At 45.1% G+C, this 14325-nt stretch overlaps 2 protein-coding genes across 3 annotated transcripts; one reads left to right on the top strand and one right to left on the bottom strand.

Annotated features, from left to right (window-relative positions):
• The first annotated feature begins 91 nt into the window (after positions 1–91).
• On the top strand, positions 92–10010 carry agpat9l (1-acylglycerol-3-phosphate O-acyltransferase 9, like). 2 transcript variants are annotated; one of them, XM_010876712.3, is made up of 14 exons: positions 92–197; positions 1816–1975; positions 2452–2518; positions 6342–6490; positions 6586–6731; positions 6975–7049; positions 7170–7259; positions 7394–7487; positions 7622–7737; positions 8036–8091; positions 8251–8336; positions 8449–8577; positions 8672–8751; positions 8839–10010. In XM_010876712.3, the coding sequence occupies exons 2-14, from the start codon at positions 1832–1834 to the stop codon at positions 8966–8968; spliced, it is 1362 nt and encodes a 453-aa protein (XP_010875014.2). In that variant the 5' UTR covers positions 92–197; positions 1816–1831; the 3' UTR covers positions 8969–10010. The 2 variants fall into 2 exon arrangements, with proteins under 2 accessions (XP_010875014.2, XP_019908297.2); XM_020052738.3 differs by lacking the exon at positions 92–197 and adding an exon at positions 244–315.
• Positions 10011–11467: 1457 nt separating this feature from the next.
• Positions 11468–13961, bottom strand: myl7 (myosin, light chain 7, regulatory). The gene is given in 7 exon segments (NM_001303975.1): positions 11468–11766; positions 11916–11964; positions 12051–12129; positions 12871–12975; positions 13132–13207; positions 13336–13437; positions 13925–13961. Coding segments are annotated over 7 exon segments (519 nt in total). The 5' UTR covers positions 13928–13961; the 3' UTR covers positions 11468–11661.
• Positions 13962–14325: the final 364 nt, after the last annotated feature.

The following is a 14325-nucleotide window of genomic DNA, read 5'->3' as shown; positions in this document are numbered from 1 at the left end:
GTACAGGAAGTCAGCCACTTGTCATCCTCCCTCTTTGGCCAAGAGATGGTGCTGTTCTACCAGCATTGGTGAACTTTGGTCAAGGACACTTGTATTACTGCGGTGGCGTGCGCCCTCAACCTGTCACGGACTGTTGTAGCATTAGCGTGAGTTCTACAGCAGGGACGGGCATGGTAGTGTGTACTAAAGTTTGACAGGTAGGTTAAGATTTCGAACGCCAGGAAAACAACAAGGATAATTTAATGTGATTGTCCGAGCAAGTCTGGAAAATCGACTAAAGATTGTTTTGTATAGCGTGGGAAAGTTAGTTTACTGGTATGATTTCATGTTGTTTTTTTAAATCTAGGTGTATGTGGTGACGCGCATAGCCTACACGATGTCAAATTAGTATAGGCTCTGTATAATTCACCCGTTCAGCCTACAGAAATGTGTTTTTTAATGTTGGGCTTTTTATCTTCTTTGAGCTTCTCACATTGTTATAATTTTAGACCGGCCCGCGATAGACCAACGCTAATTTTGTGTTTTTTAACAATTCGGCTCAATCGTTTCATTCGTGTATTTGTTTTAGTTTGCAATAGTTAGTTACTGTACTGATTTTACGAATGTGATCCATGTCCAACGTTTTTCCTGAAAGTTTAGGGCTGCAGTTCGAGAGATGTTAAGTATCGTTTTTACATACCTTACCAAGCCTGTATGAGTATTTATTTTAAAATACTCCCAGTATAACAAATCAGGTTTTACTGAACGTTATTGGGCTAGACGGGTTTAGTTATGGCAACGTTGTAGGCCTAACTCAAGACCAAGTCTGACGAGTAGTGTGCTACATAGTTCAACGGGAAATTTCATATTTTACCGTAGGTTTGTTGTAAATTAACTACTGGTATTACTGTCAGAGGTGGACCGAACATCTGGCATTTCAGGCGCATTTCAGGTTGTCTGTTCATTTGTAGCACAGTGGACCTAAGCAGTGGTTGGTTTTTTGTGCATAATTATCATCATCTGACTGTTCATGCGTGTATCAGTGATTACAAAAAAATGGGATGGTTTGTTTCAAATGCCAATGATAATATCTGATCACTATCTGCCATGTATAGATTCAGGTGAGCATGCCTTTCACATGTTGACAAAAAGGCTGCAAAACAAGGTGATGGCTGAAGTGCAGGCTTGGCAGAGCATCACCGGGGAAGATACCCAGCATCTGGTGATGTTTATGGGGCACTGAATACGTCTATCATTGCATGAAATTATATGCTTTGTTATGCATTATGTTAATCTGGCCAAATATACCTTTGGTACTCTGACAAAATACTGTCGAGTGGAAGCTGAAAGCAATGGAATACAGCCTTTAAAATGATCACTCTCAGTACTAGTGGAGTTAACTGTATATTTCTGAATTTTTTTAAATAACATCATGGATGTTATGGGTAACAGGATGCTGGAAAAGATCCAGACTATGAAAGGAGAAACAAATTAAACCTAGATGAAAAATGTGCTTCACAGAGAAAGCTAATCCAGTGTACAGTTCTAAAAACCTAATGGATGTTACATTACATGTCTTAGCGTGTCTACTGACTCCCTACCTGGTAAGGGGGAAACTACATGTTAAATTTGAGCCATTTGTATAGTATTTAACCTGCAACATCCTGAGCTCCTGTTCCCAGAAAGCCCAGCAGCCGTGACAGACTTGGCTATAACACACGTACATACAGGCAGGACACTCCTGCACCCCTTGGTTCAATGCAGTATTGATGTCCCTTTCCACTTTGACCCAATGGCACTCTACATATATTGAAGTATATGTTCATGTTTCTGCAGAAAGAGCTGTGGCGTGATGGAGGATTTCTGGGCCGTGGTCCTGGCAGGGCTGAAGGTGTGGGTATACCTCATTGTGGCTCTTCTCATGGTGCCTGCCATGTTTGGATTCTCCCTGGGCATCTCTGAGACCTACATGAAGATCCTCATAAAAACCCTGGAGGTAAATTGCAGATGTACTGAAGTAGCCATCCAACAGATACCCACAGGCGAAGGAGTAAAACATCTGGGAAAAGTCTGAGAAGTTTGGTAGACTGCCTCTGACAACATAAGTGGCACTGCTATGTCTATGGGGGTCTAAAACGTTCACTATTCAGCTTGACCTAAATATAAGCCATGTGCCATACATGTGTCCTATTTTTAACTTGACACTAAAATGAACATGCAGTACACAAAACACTAAATGTCTTGGATTGAGGGCTAGCCATGGTCTTCGCTCAGTTTACATTGGAGGAATGGGCTTACTCATTCCTGTCCTCTCACTTGTGTTTATGAGTGGCGTTCAACAAACCTGACGTCATGGGAGTGAAAGGTTATCGGGGGTGAATGGTGTTTGTGTTCAGTCTCTCCCCTCCTGCTGTGGGTCAGGGGGTCAATGGTCAGAGGCTAAAGATGTTTCTCATTTCTCCTGTCCTGCAGTGGGCCACGTTGAGGATCCAGACAGTCAACACAGAGCAGCAGATTCTCAAGTCCCCTTCATTCAATGGTGAGTAAATGAGACAATCTCTCACAGCGATTATTGTTTGAATGGATTGACAGTGAGATTAAGGGATGACATAGTAAAAGTTGCTAAAGTTGCTTGTCGGGGCAACTGGGAAAGAGTGTTTTTCTTTTTTTTTTTTAAGTCAGTTCTTCTACCCAGCCTTGAGAAACGTCTTTACACACCCTGAAATCTCACCCCAGTTATGTTCTTATCTGTATGTTACTTTATTCTGGGTCTTCTCCCTCTCAAGGACACTGGGACACAAATCCACTGCTGTCCCTCTGCTGTGTGCAGACCGATGGAAGTGATCCTACAGATTCTACTGTGCTGTTGTACTACAGTAATACAGTGGCTGTCCTCTATTGAGTGCATGGACATCAGTCCTGACATCTGCGTTAGTCAGTTAGTCAACTATAGGAGTAAGTTGACAATAGGTAGAATTTTACTGGAGATTTTCAACCTTCTGAAGACACGTTCGATGGTAAGGACAGGATATGACACAGGATTACTCTGAGAGCTTGTGATCATGTTCATGGTCCTGGCCGAGGTCTCATATTGGAGAGGGCTTTGAGCCAGCTTGGACCAGCTCAGTCACATTTACAGTGTGCTCTACTGTATGTTGTGACACTGGACTGGCTGCCTGTCAGTCTACTGATCTAACCAGTCCGCTCGCAATCCGCTGTCATATAATCAAACGCGCAGTGCTATGTTCGCTACCTAGCACCGCGCGTCAAAATGCTCCTTTTGTATGTTGTCTTGGAAAGTTAGGGTGGCTTCTGTGTTGTACTGATACAATTGTCTATAGTCACTTGTAATGTAGCTGCTGGTTGTTTTCATTGAAAGTAAAGGTTATTGAGTAATTGCTGCTTTGGCAGGGTGATCCATCTCACTCCGTCACTCCATCTACCTGTCCTGAACATTGCCCTGGGTGTTATCAGATAGTGTCTCTGTTGCTGAAAACACTGTCTTTAGTCCTGTTGAAGGGAAGGAGAAACCGTGCGCTGGGGTAAACTGGTCCTAGACCTGTAACGACCTCATGCTGATCGACACACAAAGAGATAGGCCCCGTTTGTTAGTGAGCACTGCTCTCTTATCAACTCAGCTGTCGTTGTTATCTGAACTGGTCCCAGGAAGTCATGTGCCATTGCCTTTTAATATATTTGATGGCCTGTGATTCTTTTTTTCTAAAGAGATTCTGTAGGCAGGTTGTATTGGTAAGACCTTTCATCAGGCTTAGGGCTGAGGTCTGCCGTGTCTCCAAGGAGAGGCTCCCCCTCAGTCATTAGCTTAGAACGGTCAAGGAGGATTGAAACGCATCTTGTTTTCATCCTGTCCTAATTAGGGACTGATTCAGACCTGGAGCATCAGCTGTTGCCAGTTAAATGCCAGGTAGGAACAATAAACGGTGGCCCCTTCAGGACTGAAGTTGTCTACGCCTGGCCCAGGGTGTGTCTATTTCCCAACATATGGCATCAGTGTCACAATCCACTTTCAGTCATAGACTTCCTTCCTAAACAGCTCCTCACAAACCACACGTTTGGCAATTTGGATCAAATTGTCTGAAAATGAATTGAAAGCTGGATGAAACTTTCGAAGAGATTTGTTTCTAACACTTTGAATGCTTTGTACGGTTAATGATTACACACATTTATCTTCCTTATCAACTGGCAGTGGTGGTACAGTATATTCAGATCAGGAAAAGATACAGTGGACAAGTTGATACGTGTGCTTGGGTGTGTTGTGTGTGTTCAGTCTGGGTTGTGTGTGTGTGTGTGTGTGTGTTCAGAATTTCAGGTTTTGTCATGTGAACAGGATATTGAGTGTATGAACCATTCCAATGAATGCGTGCGTAGCAGTTTCCTAACACCCCCAAAAAACAAATAATAGAGTAAATGTAGTGAAAAATAAAAATGGATACACAATACTGATAAGGGAAGTAACGGGAATAAAGGTTAGTGTGCAAACCTGATGTGGACTGACAGGATTTACAGTATTTACACACCAGCTGAGGAAGCAGTAATTCAAGAAACATTCTGAGCATTTGTGAACAGTAAAAACGGATTCTGGTAGCAGAACTTATGATATGTCCGTGTGGTAATAATGAAGGTGTTTGTGTGCTCAGTCTAGTAGAAGTGTGGTCAGTTTGGGTTGTGTGTGTGGTCAGTTTGGGTTGTGTGTGTATGGTCAGTTTGGGTTGTGTGTGTGTGTGTGGTCAGTTTGGGTTGTGTGTGTGTGTGGTCAGTTTGGGTTGTGTGTGTGTGTGGTCAGTTTGGGTCGTGTGTGTGTGTGTGGTCAGTTTGGGTCGTGTGTGTGTGTGTGGTCAGTTTGGGTCGTGTGTGTGGTCAGTTTGGGTCGTGTGTGTGGTCAGTTTGGGTCGTGTGTGTGTGTGGTCAGTTTGGGTCGTGTGTGTGGTCAGTTTGGGTCGTGTGTGTGTGGTCAGTTTGGGTCGTGTGTGTGTGGTCAGTTTGGGTCGTGTGTGTGTGTGGTCAGTTTGGGTCGTGTGTGTGTGTGGTCAGTTTGGGTCGTGTGTGTGTGTGGTCAGTTTGGGTCGTGTGTGTGTGTGGTCAGTTTGGGTCGTGTGTGTGTGTGTGGTCAGTTTGGGTTTTGTGTGTGTGTGTGGTCAGTTTGGGTTTTGTGTGTGTGTGTGGTCAGTTTGGGTTTTGTGTGTGTGTGTGTGTGGTCAGTTTGGGTTTTGTGTGTGTGTGTGTGTGGTCTGTTTGGGTTTTGTGTGTGTGTGTGGTCTGTTTGGGTTTTGTGTGTGTGTGTGGTCTGTTTGGGTTTTGTGTGTGTGTGTGTGGTCAGTTTGGGTTTTGTGTGTGTGTGTGTGTGGTCAGTTTGGGTTTTGTGTGTGCGTGTGTGTGGTCAGTTTGGGTTTTGTGTGTGCGTGTGTGTGGTCAGTTTGGGTTTTGTGTGTGTGTGTGTGTGTGGTCAGTTTGGGTTTTGTGTGTGTGTGTGTGTGGTCAGTTTGGGTTTTGTGTGTGTGTGTGTGTGGTCAGTTTGGGTTTTGTGTGTGTGTGTGTGTGTGGTCAGTTTGGGTTTTGTGTGTGTGTGTGTGTGTGTGGTCAGTTTGGGTTTTGTGTGTGTGTGTGTGTGTGGTCAGTTTGGGTTTTGTGTGTGTGTGTGTGTGTGTGGTCAGTTTGGGTTTTGTGTGTGTGTGTGTTTGTGTGTGGTCAGTCTGGGTTTTGTGTGTGTGTGTGTGGTCAGTCTGGGTTTTGTGTGTGTGTGGTCAGTCTGGGTTTTGTGTGTGTGTGTGTGTGTGGTCAGTCTGGGTTTTGTGTGTGTGTGTGTGTGTGGTCAGTCTGGGTTTTGTGTGTGTGTGTGTGTGGTCAGTCTGGGTGGTGTGTGTGTGTGTGTGGTCAGTCTGGGTGGTGTGTGTGTGTGTGTGGTCAGTCTGGGTGGTGTGTGTGTGTGTGTGTGTGTGGTCAGTCTGGGTGGTGTGTGTGTGGTCAGTCTGGGTGGTGTGTGTGTGGTCAGTCTGGGTGGTGTGTGTGTGTGTGTGTGTGTGGTCAGTCTGGGTGGTGTGTGTGTGGTCAGTCTGGGTGGTGTGTGTGTGTGTGTGTGTGTGTGGTCAGTCTGGGTGGTGTGTGTGTGTGTGTGTGGTCAGTCTGGGTGGTGTGTGTGTGTGTGTGTGTGGTCAGTCTGGGTGGTGTGTGTGTGTGTGTGTGTGTGTGTGTGTGGTCAGTCTGGGTGGTGTGTGTGTGGTCAGTCTGGGTGGTGTGTGTTTTGTGTGGTCAGTCTGGGTGGTGTGTGTTTTGTGTGGTCAGTCGGGTGCTTGCAGTAACAAAGCTCTCTCTGAAACCGTTAGCATGTCTGTGTATTTTCTAAGGCCTCATCCAGAGAGAAGAAGGGTCTATGGAGAAGGAGCTGGGGGAGTTAAGGCGCAGTCGTCCTAAATCACCCCTAGGGGGAGACTTCTCCCTCAGCGACTGCTTCTACTTCTACAGGCGAGGCGTCGAGGATATCGTCGAGGATGAGGTACCATTGACCCCAAACCCATCATTGACCTCCCAAAATCCCCACCTTTTTATCTGTACCAAGGTGGTTTCTAACGTTGCTCCTGTGATCTCCAGGTGACCCAGCGGTTTTCATCGGAGGAGCTGGTCTGGTGGAACCTTCTAACTCGAACCAACTACGACTTTCATTACATCAGCCTCAAACTGACCATGGTCTGGGTTTTGGGGGTGTTCGTACGCTACTGCATCCTGGCTCCTCTCAGGTTATTATCAGTGTGAAGTCTGTCATTGTGTTCCTCTTTAGGCAGGCCTCAGCTCTCCAACAGCCTGCTGTACACCAGTAATATAATACAGTGGTCGCCGCCACCCAGCCACTGATTAACGGCCATGGCGCTGAATAGACAGGCGTTAACACCCGTCCAAGCTGGCGGTGTTGCGTCACAAAGTGCTCATCGAGTCATCGCTAGTGTGTGTTGTGGTACTGTATCTCCGGATGTTTTCTCCAGGATCATGCTGGCGTCCATTGGCCTGACCTGGTTGGTGATCGGAACCACCATTGTGGGATTCCTCCCTGAATGGAGGTATGGTCACTCTGTCTGGATCCATTCTACAGCTTCACAGGTGGCTTTAACATCGGTCTTCTGATTGCATTTCTATAATCAACTTCATTGTGTGTGTGTGTGTGTGTGTGTGTCTTCTAGGCTGAAGTCCTGGCTCAGTGAATGGGTCCATGTGATGTGCTATCGGATCTGTGCCCGAGGCCTCTCTGCTACCATCCACTACCACAACAAGTTAGTGAACGCTCCACACAGACACGCATCATCTCCCAGACCCTCGGGTCCCTCGAGGTGTGCACGGAGCTTTGATGTCAGATGAATGTCTGTCACATTGCAGTGCATCTGTGTCTGTTCTCTGTGTTTCAAAGAGAAAACCGACCCAGAAAAGGAGGAATCTGTGTGGCCAATCATACCTCTCCGATTGATGTGGTCATTCTCTGCAACGATGGGTGTTATGCCATGGTATGTGAGAGAGCTGCGTTTTCCCCTATGTATTATGCATTTACTAATTTATAATTTTTTTACGACAACTTTATGAATTGTCTGTGAAAGGTGTTGCGAGGCTGTTAGATGTTATTTCAGCTGATGTGTTTAAGGTGGGCCAGTCACATGGTGGGTTGATGGGAGTGCTGCAGAGAGCCATGGCGAAGGCCTGTCCTCACATCTGGTTTGAGAGAGCTGACATGAAAGATCGCCACCTAGTGGCCAAGAGGTGATCTTAACCTATTTACTCATTTGACAGTGGGTTGGGCAAATTCGTGGCACCAGGCACTCCAGTATTCCTGCCAGCAATGTTCAAACAAGCTCTGATATGCCAGTGGAAAATTGCTACATACAAATAAATCAGTCATATTATCGTTATTTGTTTATCTAATTATACTTGCAGTTCCAGATAATATTATCCTGCCAAACAGTTTACTTATTCTCTGCTGTCTGTTAGGCACATCATTTCAGTGTTTCAGTGTTCACACTTCATCCTGATCAAATTAAGAATTTCTTTATGTTCTCAGATTGAGGGATCATGTGAATGACAAGACAAAACTTCCTATCCTGATCTTTCCAGAGGGTAAGTGCTACAATGGCCAAATGGAGTTGCATTGGTGTTGCCTTAGTTAGGTAGATTACATTGATCCTATATGTTGGTGTGAGTGGCATCTGCCGGGAACTGATAGAATGCATTACTATAATGAGTCACTCCAACTCCAGTCAATGTTTCTGATTCCAGGAACCTGCATAAACAACACATCAGTCATGATGTTCAAAAAGGGAAGTTTCGAAATTGGTGCAACAATATACCCAGTGGCCATAAAGGTGAGGAACATCTGTTCAGTTTCTCACTTCTCTGTAGTATCGTAGTGTTGGGAAAAGACGGCACACATTTTGAGTTTCTTCAGTCAACTGTGGAACCACCTTCCCGTCTCAGTATGATCCCCAGTTTGGAGATGCCTTCTGGAACAGTGCCAAGTACAACATGGTGAGCTACCTGCTCCGGATGATGACCAGCTGGGCAATAGTCTGTGATGTCTGGTACCTGCCTGCCATGCACCAACAGGTGAATATAAACACACACAGACACACAAACACAGACACACAGACAGAGTAGCTGCCAGCCATGCCCTGAGCGCCACTGACTTGTCTGTTTTCAGGAAGGGGAGGATGCTGTCCAGTTTGCCAACAGAGTCAAGTCAGCCATCGCACATCAAGGTGGTCTACTGGACCTTTGCTGGTAAGAGCGTCACTGCTGGTCACAGACTACACGTGTTAGTGTCTCCTAGACAACATGCGTGTTTAAGACGTGTCTGCTTTGTTATAGGGACGGGGGCTTGAAGAGGGCCAAGGTGAAGGACACCTTTAAAGAGCAGCAGCAGAAGATGTACAGCAACATGTTGGTCAGGGGTGAGGAGGAAAGCAGCCATAACAGTGACAAACTTCCCCCACCATGAAGGGACCCTCTCATTAATTAGCAACCTACCCTGCAAAAAGACCAGCAGGAGACCCGCAGGAGACCCACAGGAGATTACAAGACCCACAGGAGATTACAAGACCCACAGGAGATTACAAGACCCACCGGAGACCACAAGACCCACCGGAGACCACAAGACCCACCGGAGACCACAAGACCCACCGGAGACCACAAGACCCACAGGAGACCACAATGTTTAAAAAAAGAAAAATGTACGACAGGCAGTGGTCATATCACTCTTCGGTTTGACCACTGATCAAGCAGTCAACACATGTATTCACTTTGACAGCATATAGAAGGGGAGTTAGGCCTGTCAGAATGCTCTCCTCTAGGTGTTTAGATTAGAATAGTTCAAGATTGCACTGGCACTTACTGACAACCACTGGCCAGACTGACTTCACTGCTGGGACATTTATAGTCTGCAAACGTTCTGATAACAGACGGCCCGGTGACTTCACAAGTGGAAGGTACTGGGGTTAGATCAGTGCAATGGGACTGTAAAGGATGTGGCAGGTTTTGTTTAGCTCCCAAGTTCTGAATGTGGCATGTTGTTATGCGATGGCTACCCGGTCATTTTGTCATTTTTGTGTAGCTGTTCTTCATTTAATTCCAGTTGACCAACAACAGCTGTGTTTGGAAATAAACATTAGCCAACAACTGTTGCCCTATGTAGTGGTGTCTTCTTTAACAAGCTAAGCTTCCGGGACAAGCAAGTGAACAACACTGAAGTTCGTGCATTGAAGTATTTTACTGTGACATCAGACACACACAGGTCACGGAGGAGAACAATGCAGTTTGATCGTTAACGCTGTTATCTGGTGGATGACCCCAGTGGATGACCCCAGTGGACCTGGTGATTGGCAGATTTGCAAGGACGGTCCGGAAAAGAATGAGCAGGTGTGATTGGAAGGAGTCCATGGGAACCTACTGGACGGCACTTCAAGTGACACAGCAGGGCGTTGGTGTCCACGCTCCATATAAGTGCCGGCCTTAATGTCCGAAGTAGCTGTAGGTTTCTAAAGGACAGTACATGTTTTAGATTTCTTTACGCTCTTTTCTTGGGTTTGTTTTCTTGAGGTGTTGCCTTCACTGTTACTGCGTCCATCCTTCTGTTGGGCGTTAGGGTCTGCACTCGTACCTGGAACAGTCAAGCCACATGCGTCTTAACGCTAGCAGATGAGGAGAGACCAATGTCCTGTACCTTATGAACGTACCTGATGAGGACTTGTCTTGGTTCTCTCCATCTAGACCAGCAAACTCTTGACTGGCGGCCTGTTATTGATTGAAATCAAATTGATTTAACACGGTTAAAACCCTGGACAAAATGGGACGTGTTGATTCCTTATGGCGGTTTAAGTGAATCAGTGCTGTAACGTTATAACATTGATGCCACTTACCCCTAAAATGTTCCCGTTGTGTTTTTTCTTTCTTGCAAGGCTGTCCATATACCTGTTATAAAAACATCAGCGCTGACTCACCTTCATGGATTATATTACAGAGCAAGTGTAACAGTGCTACGGGAGCTGATGGCCAGTACATCGAAGGGGCATACATGGAAGAAAAACATGTTCACAGCCAGTGGAATTCTACCATTGTCTGAGGAAAAACAATGGCGAGAGATGTACTAACATTGTTTTAAAAGAATTCAATTGAACCAGTGAAAATGTAACTGAGCCAGTTATGTTCCTGTCATCCCTATGATCAAAAACATGCTTTATTGGACAGCAATACAGTGCATGAAAAAATAACAGATAAATATGTTGAGGCTAAAGTTAAGATGCAGACGTTACACATACACGATTGTTTTAACATTCAGAAAAATGATGAGCGAGCGTAGAGAACATTGCCGTCCAGAGGATTACACGTGAACAGGACTACCATTAAAATGTTTTAATGTCTTTACAAAATAAATCAATAAATGGATGTCACTTTAACTAAACACGGATAGAGTTCTCGTCCCACCCACCTGCTGAGATAGGAATCACAGTGGTTGACTGGCTTTGCCTCTTTCTTCACCCCATCTGGGGTCCATGCAATTGATGTATCTACTCCCACATCTACTCTGCCTGCAGCTCCAGAAGATATAGGCATCTCTAATACAACAAACACATCTCACACTGCAAAAAATAAAAAGCTTACAAACACCCAACTGAATGGTCTTGGAAGGGAATAGCATTTATCCCCAACCTTGGCTGTCCAGCTCTGTAGCTCGTTCCACCAGAGAAATGTGTTGCCTGTTAGGCAGCAGAGTTTTTACTGAAGGGTTTGTTATTGTATCCAAGGCAACCTAGTCCATAATGACTGGAACCACATAGCCTCACTGCAGTGTGGCCCACCATGCGGCACCTTATGTCTGAATGCCCCTAACGAATGAAACATGAATCAGTATCACAGGGTTTGATGGAATGAGATGGATGTGGTTGTGAGGTGTAGTCTGTCAGTTCTGGTCCCATACAGCTGTCAGAAACAAGAATATTTACATTTACAAAGATGACAACACCTTTATTACACTGCGGCAGAGTACAAATGGAAACTGTCCTGGATCTAAATGTAACCACAGACAGACATTTTACACACGGGCGTGGATTTTAATTTGTCCTTTGATGTGTTGGCACTGGCAGCAGACAAGCACAGAAGAGGTTCCAGCTCTGCTCTGTCGGGGGTCATGGGTCTTTAGGACTCCTCCTTCTCGTCCCCGTGAGTGATGATGTAACAGAGTGACTTGTAGTCGATGTTGCCTGCCACGTCAATTGGAGCCACAGAGAAGGCCTGGTCCACCTGAGGCGTTCATCAGGCCAAGACAGAGAATATTCACCATACTGTCCATGAAGCACTGCTGAGTTGATCGTTTATCTCTCCCCCTATATGGTTTTCAACTGTGTAAGTTATTCCTTTCGAAGAAAAAAGGTAAGTGAGAAATTACCAACCTCCTCTGCTGTAAATTTGTCTGCCTGGTTCATTAGTAATCGCCTGAACCTGAAAATAAATAGAGGAGTAATTCAAACCATATGCCCACATCTGTCAGTGCATATTTTCTGACCACAGGTTCAAATTATACTGACTCTTCCTTGTTGACAAATCCGGTGGCGTTTGGATCAAAGAGCTTGAATGCAGCGAGGATGGTGTCCTCAGGGTCTGTGCCTGTAGGCAGAGGTTTAGTTTATTGTATCTGACAAGCTAATGAGGAAGGAAAAACACAGCAGGTGGGCTGGAGGAGTATGGAGATGGGCTCTCCGCAGTCAGAACTGTGATATAGGGCTGCATTAGGGGGCATGTCTCCCTAAATTGACCTTTCTGTCCCCCTAAAATAAAATATGAAATAAAATACATGATAAACATTTTAAGTGATTCATGAATATTTTCTAATGAATATGGCCAGGTCACCAACTGATTCTCTGACTGCTGACGTCTTTGAAGGAGGGGGGACCCTCACAGTCCGGTTATTGTTTATTCAAGGCTTTACTGACTGTAGGAAACATAGGGAGACAGGTGGAGAGGAAAGATAGCGATAAAGGGTAGAGACAGGTATTGAACCCTCGACTCCAGCAGCAAGGCAACTTCCATTTTGAAGGCATGGATGGATGTGTAGCATCTTCATCATACTCAAACCCAATAACAAAGGTCAAGCACGAAAAAGCCAGCAAACTAAAAACAAAAGTAAGGTAGCTTGAGACATTGACACAAGCACATTGACACTGAGCCCAGTGGTGAGTGTAGTAATATAATGGTGTTTTCACCTGCTAGAGTTATAATCTCTATCATTCGATGAGTCAGGGGTACTGGAATACTGTATGGACAGTTATGGTTGTCTGTTTTGTCCATGTGCTGGGTCGAAATCAGTGTCCACCCTGCGGATCATTGCCTGCTGACAGCTCTGCTTACCGTTGAGTTTCTCTCCAAAAAGACTGAGGAACACGGTGAAGTTGATTGGACCCTTTCCTTCGTTCAACATTTCATCCAGCTCCTCATCCTTGACGTTCAGCTTCCCTGGGACACAAACACATAACTCAACACACACAATAATATACATTGTCTGGGAGGAACTAGCCAGTAAGATTGTTGTGTGATTTCTTTTTGTATCCTGGACATATGGTTAATAAAAATTTGACAGCACACATTTGCAGACAGAGAATGTCTACATACCGAGCTGCGCATATGTTTCCTTTAGGTCCTGTTTTTTGATAACACCATCTCTGTCTTGATCGATACAGCCGAACGCCTGCAGGCACACACATGGTACAGCCAATGTTAAGAACTCTGTCCACCCTAGAATGTTACCTTCATTAGAAGGTTAATAGAAAACCATTTATACCCTCAGACAGCGCAAGGGTGTCTGTGTGTATCTACCTCCTTGAACTCCTGGATCTGGGACTGCTCAAACATGGAGAAGACATTGGAGCAGGTCTTCTGGGCACCCCTCTGTCGCCTGTTAGCAGCCTTCTTACTGGCCTGAGACAGCGGAAGGGAACGGGTTACACTGGATCATTTCACAGCTGTCACCAGGCCGCGAAAGAGATCAGCACGGACAGGCAGACAAACTGAACAATGACATCAAAAGGTAATCATGACAACCATGTCTATTTTCGTGAGATAATTAAAGGGAGTGTTAAATGTATGTTGCATTGTTTTTTTTTACAGTAAATAATCCAAGATTTACTGAATTGAACCAAGTTAAAATTTAAAAAGCACAAATTACTTTGTTAAAACAGGTATTAGCAATTTAAAAAGTAGAATTATTAAAGTGTTATAGACTCTTTTAAAGGTGCACCCTTTCATGTTACAAGTATTAGAAACATAACACTAGGCTTTTACCCTCTAAATGGTCAAAACACTCCAATATTGTATTACAACAATGAACAGAATTCCAACTGTACAGCTAGGATTCAATAATGAGCAAAGTCAGATTATCATATTGGGTCATTGCTTCAGTACTCACCATGTCTCTATGTGGTATAGCAGCTCTCTATGCCCAGGACCAGGTGTGCTGTTTGGTTGGGTTTATGTATGGCCCCTGTTATCTTCAGTCGTCCTATTATAGGACTGTAGTGGATGCCACAGTCCCTAAATGGCCATGTTCACCATCACTCTGTGGGGACATGATAAGAGCCCAAGGACCAGGATTCCACAGAGGCGGAATAGGGAGATAGGGTGAGCAGGCTGAGGTGGGAGGAGGGAGGTGGGGATAGATTGGGTGAGACTGGGGAGGTCGGGGGCATGAGAGGAAGAAGGGTATTGTGGGTATTATGGGATGCAATGTGATCTGCCACGACAGGCGTTCGCATTGGGTGTTTGCCTTGGACAATGTATGTTACTCACTTTACTCTTAAACTGTAACTT

The sequence above is a fragment of the Esox lucius genome, chromosome 13 (assembly GCF_011004845.1).
Source record: "Esox lucius isolate fEsoLuc1 chromosome 13, fEsoLuc1.pri, whole genome shotgun sequence".
Classification (NCBI taxonomy): Eukaryota; Metazoa; Chordata; class Actinopteri; order Esociformes; family Esocidae; genus Esox; species Esox lucius.
The sequence above is the reverse complement of the archived record's forward strand: the minus strand, read 5'-3'. Positions and strand labels throughout refer to the sequence as shown.

Coding starts and splice junctions, on each gene's coding strand:
- agpat9l (XM_010876712.3), top strand. CDS start 1,832: ATGGAGGATTTCTGGGCCGTGGTCCTGGCAGGGCTGAAGGTGTGGGTA. Junction 6,732..6,974: donor TGCATCCTGGCTCCTCTCAG/GTTATTATCAGT, acceptor TGTTTTCTCCAG/GATCATGCTGGCGTCCATTG. Junction 8,092..8,250: donor TATCCTGATCTTTCCAGAGG/GTAAGTGCTACA, acceptor TTCTGATTCCAG/GAACCTGCATAAACAACACA.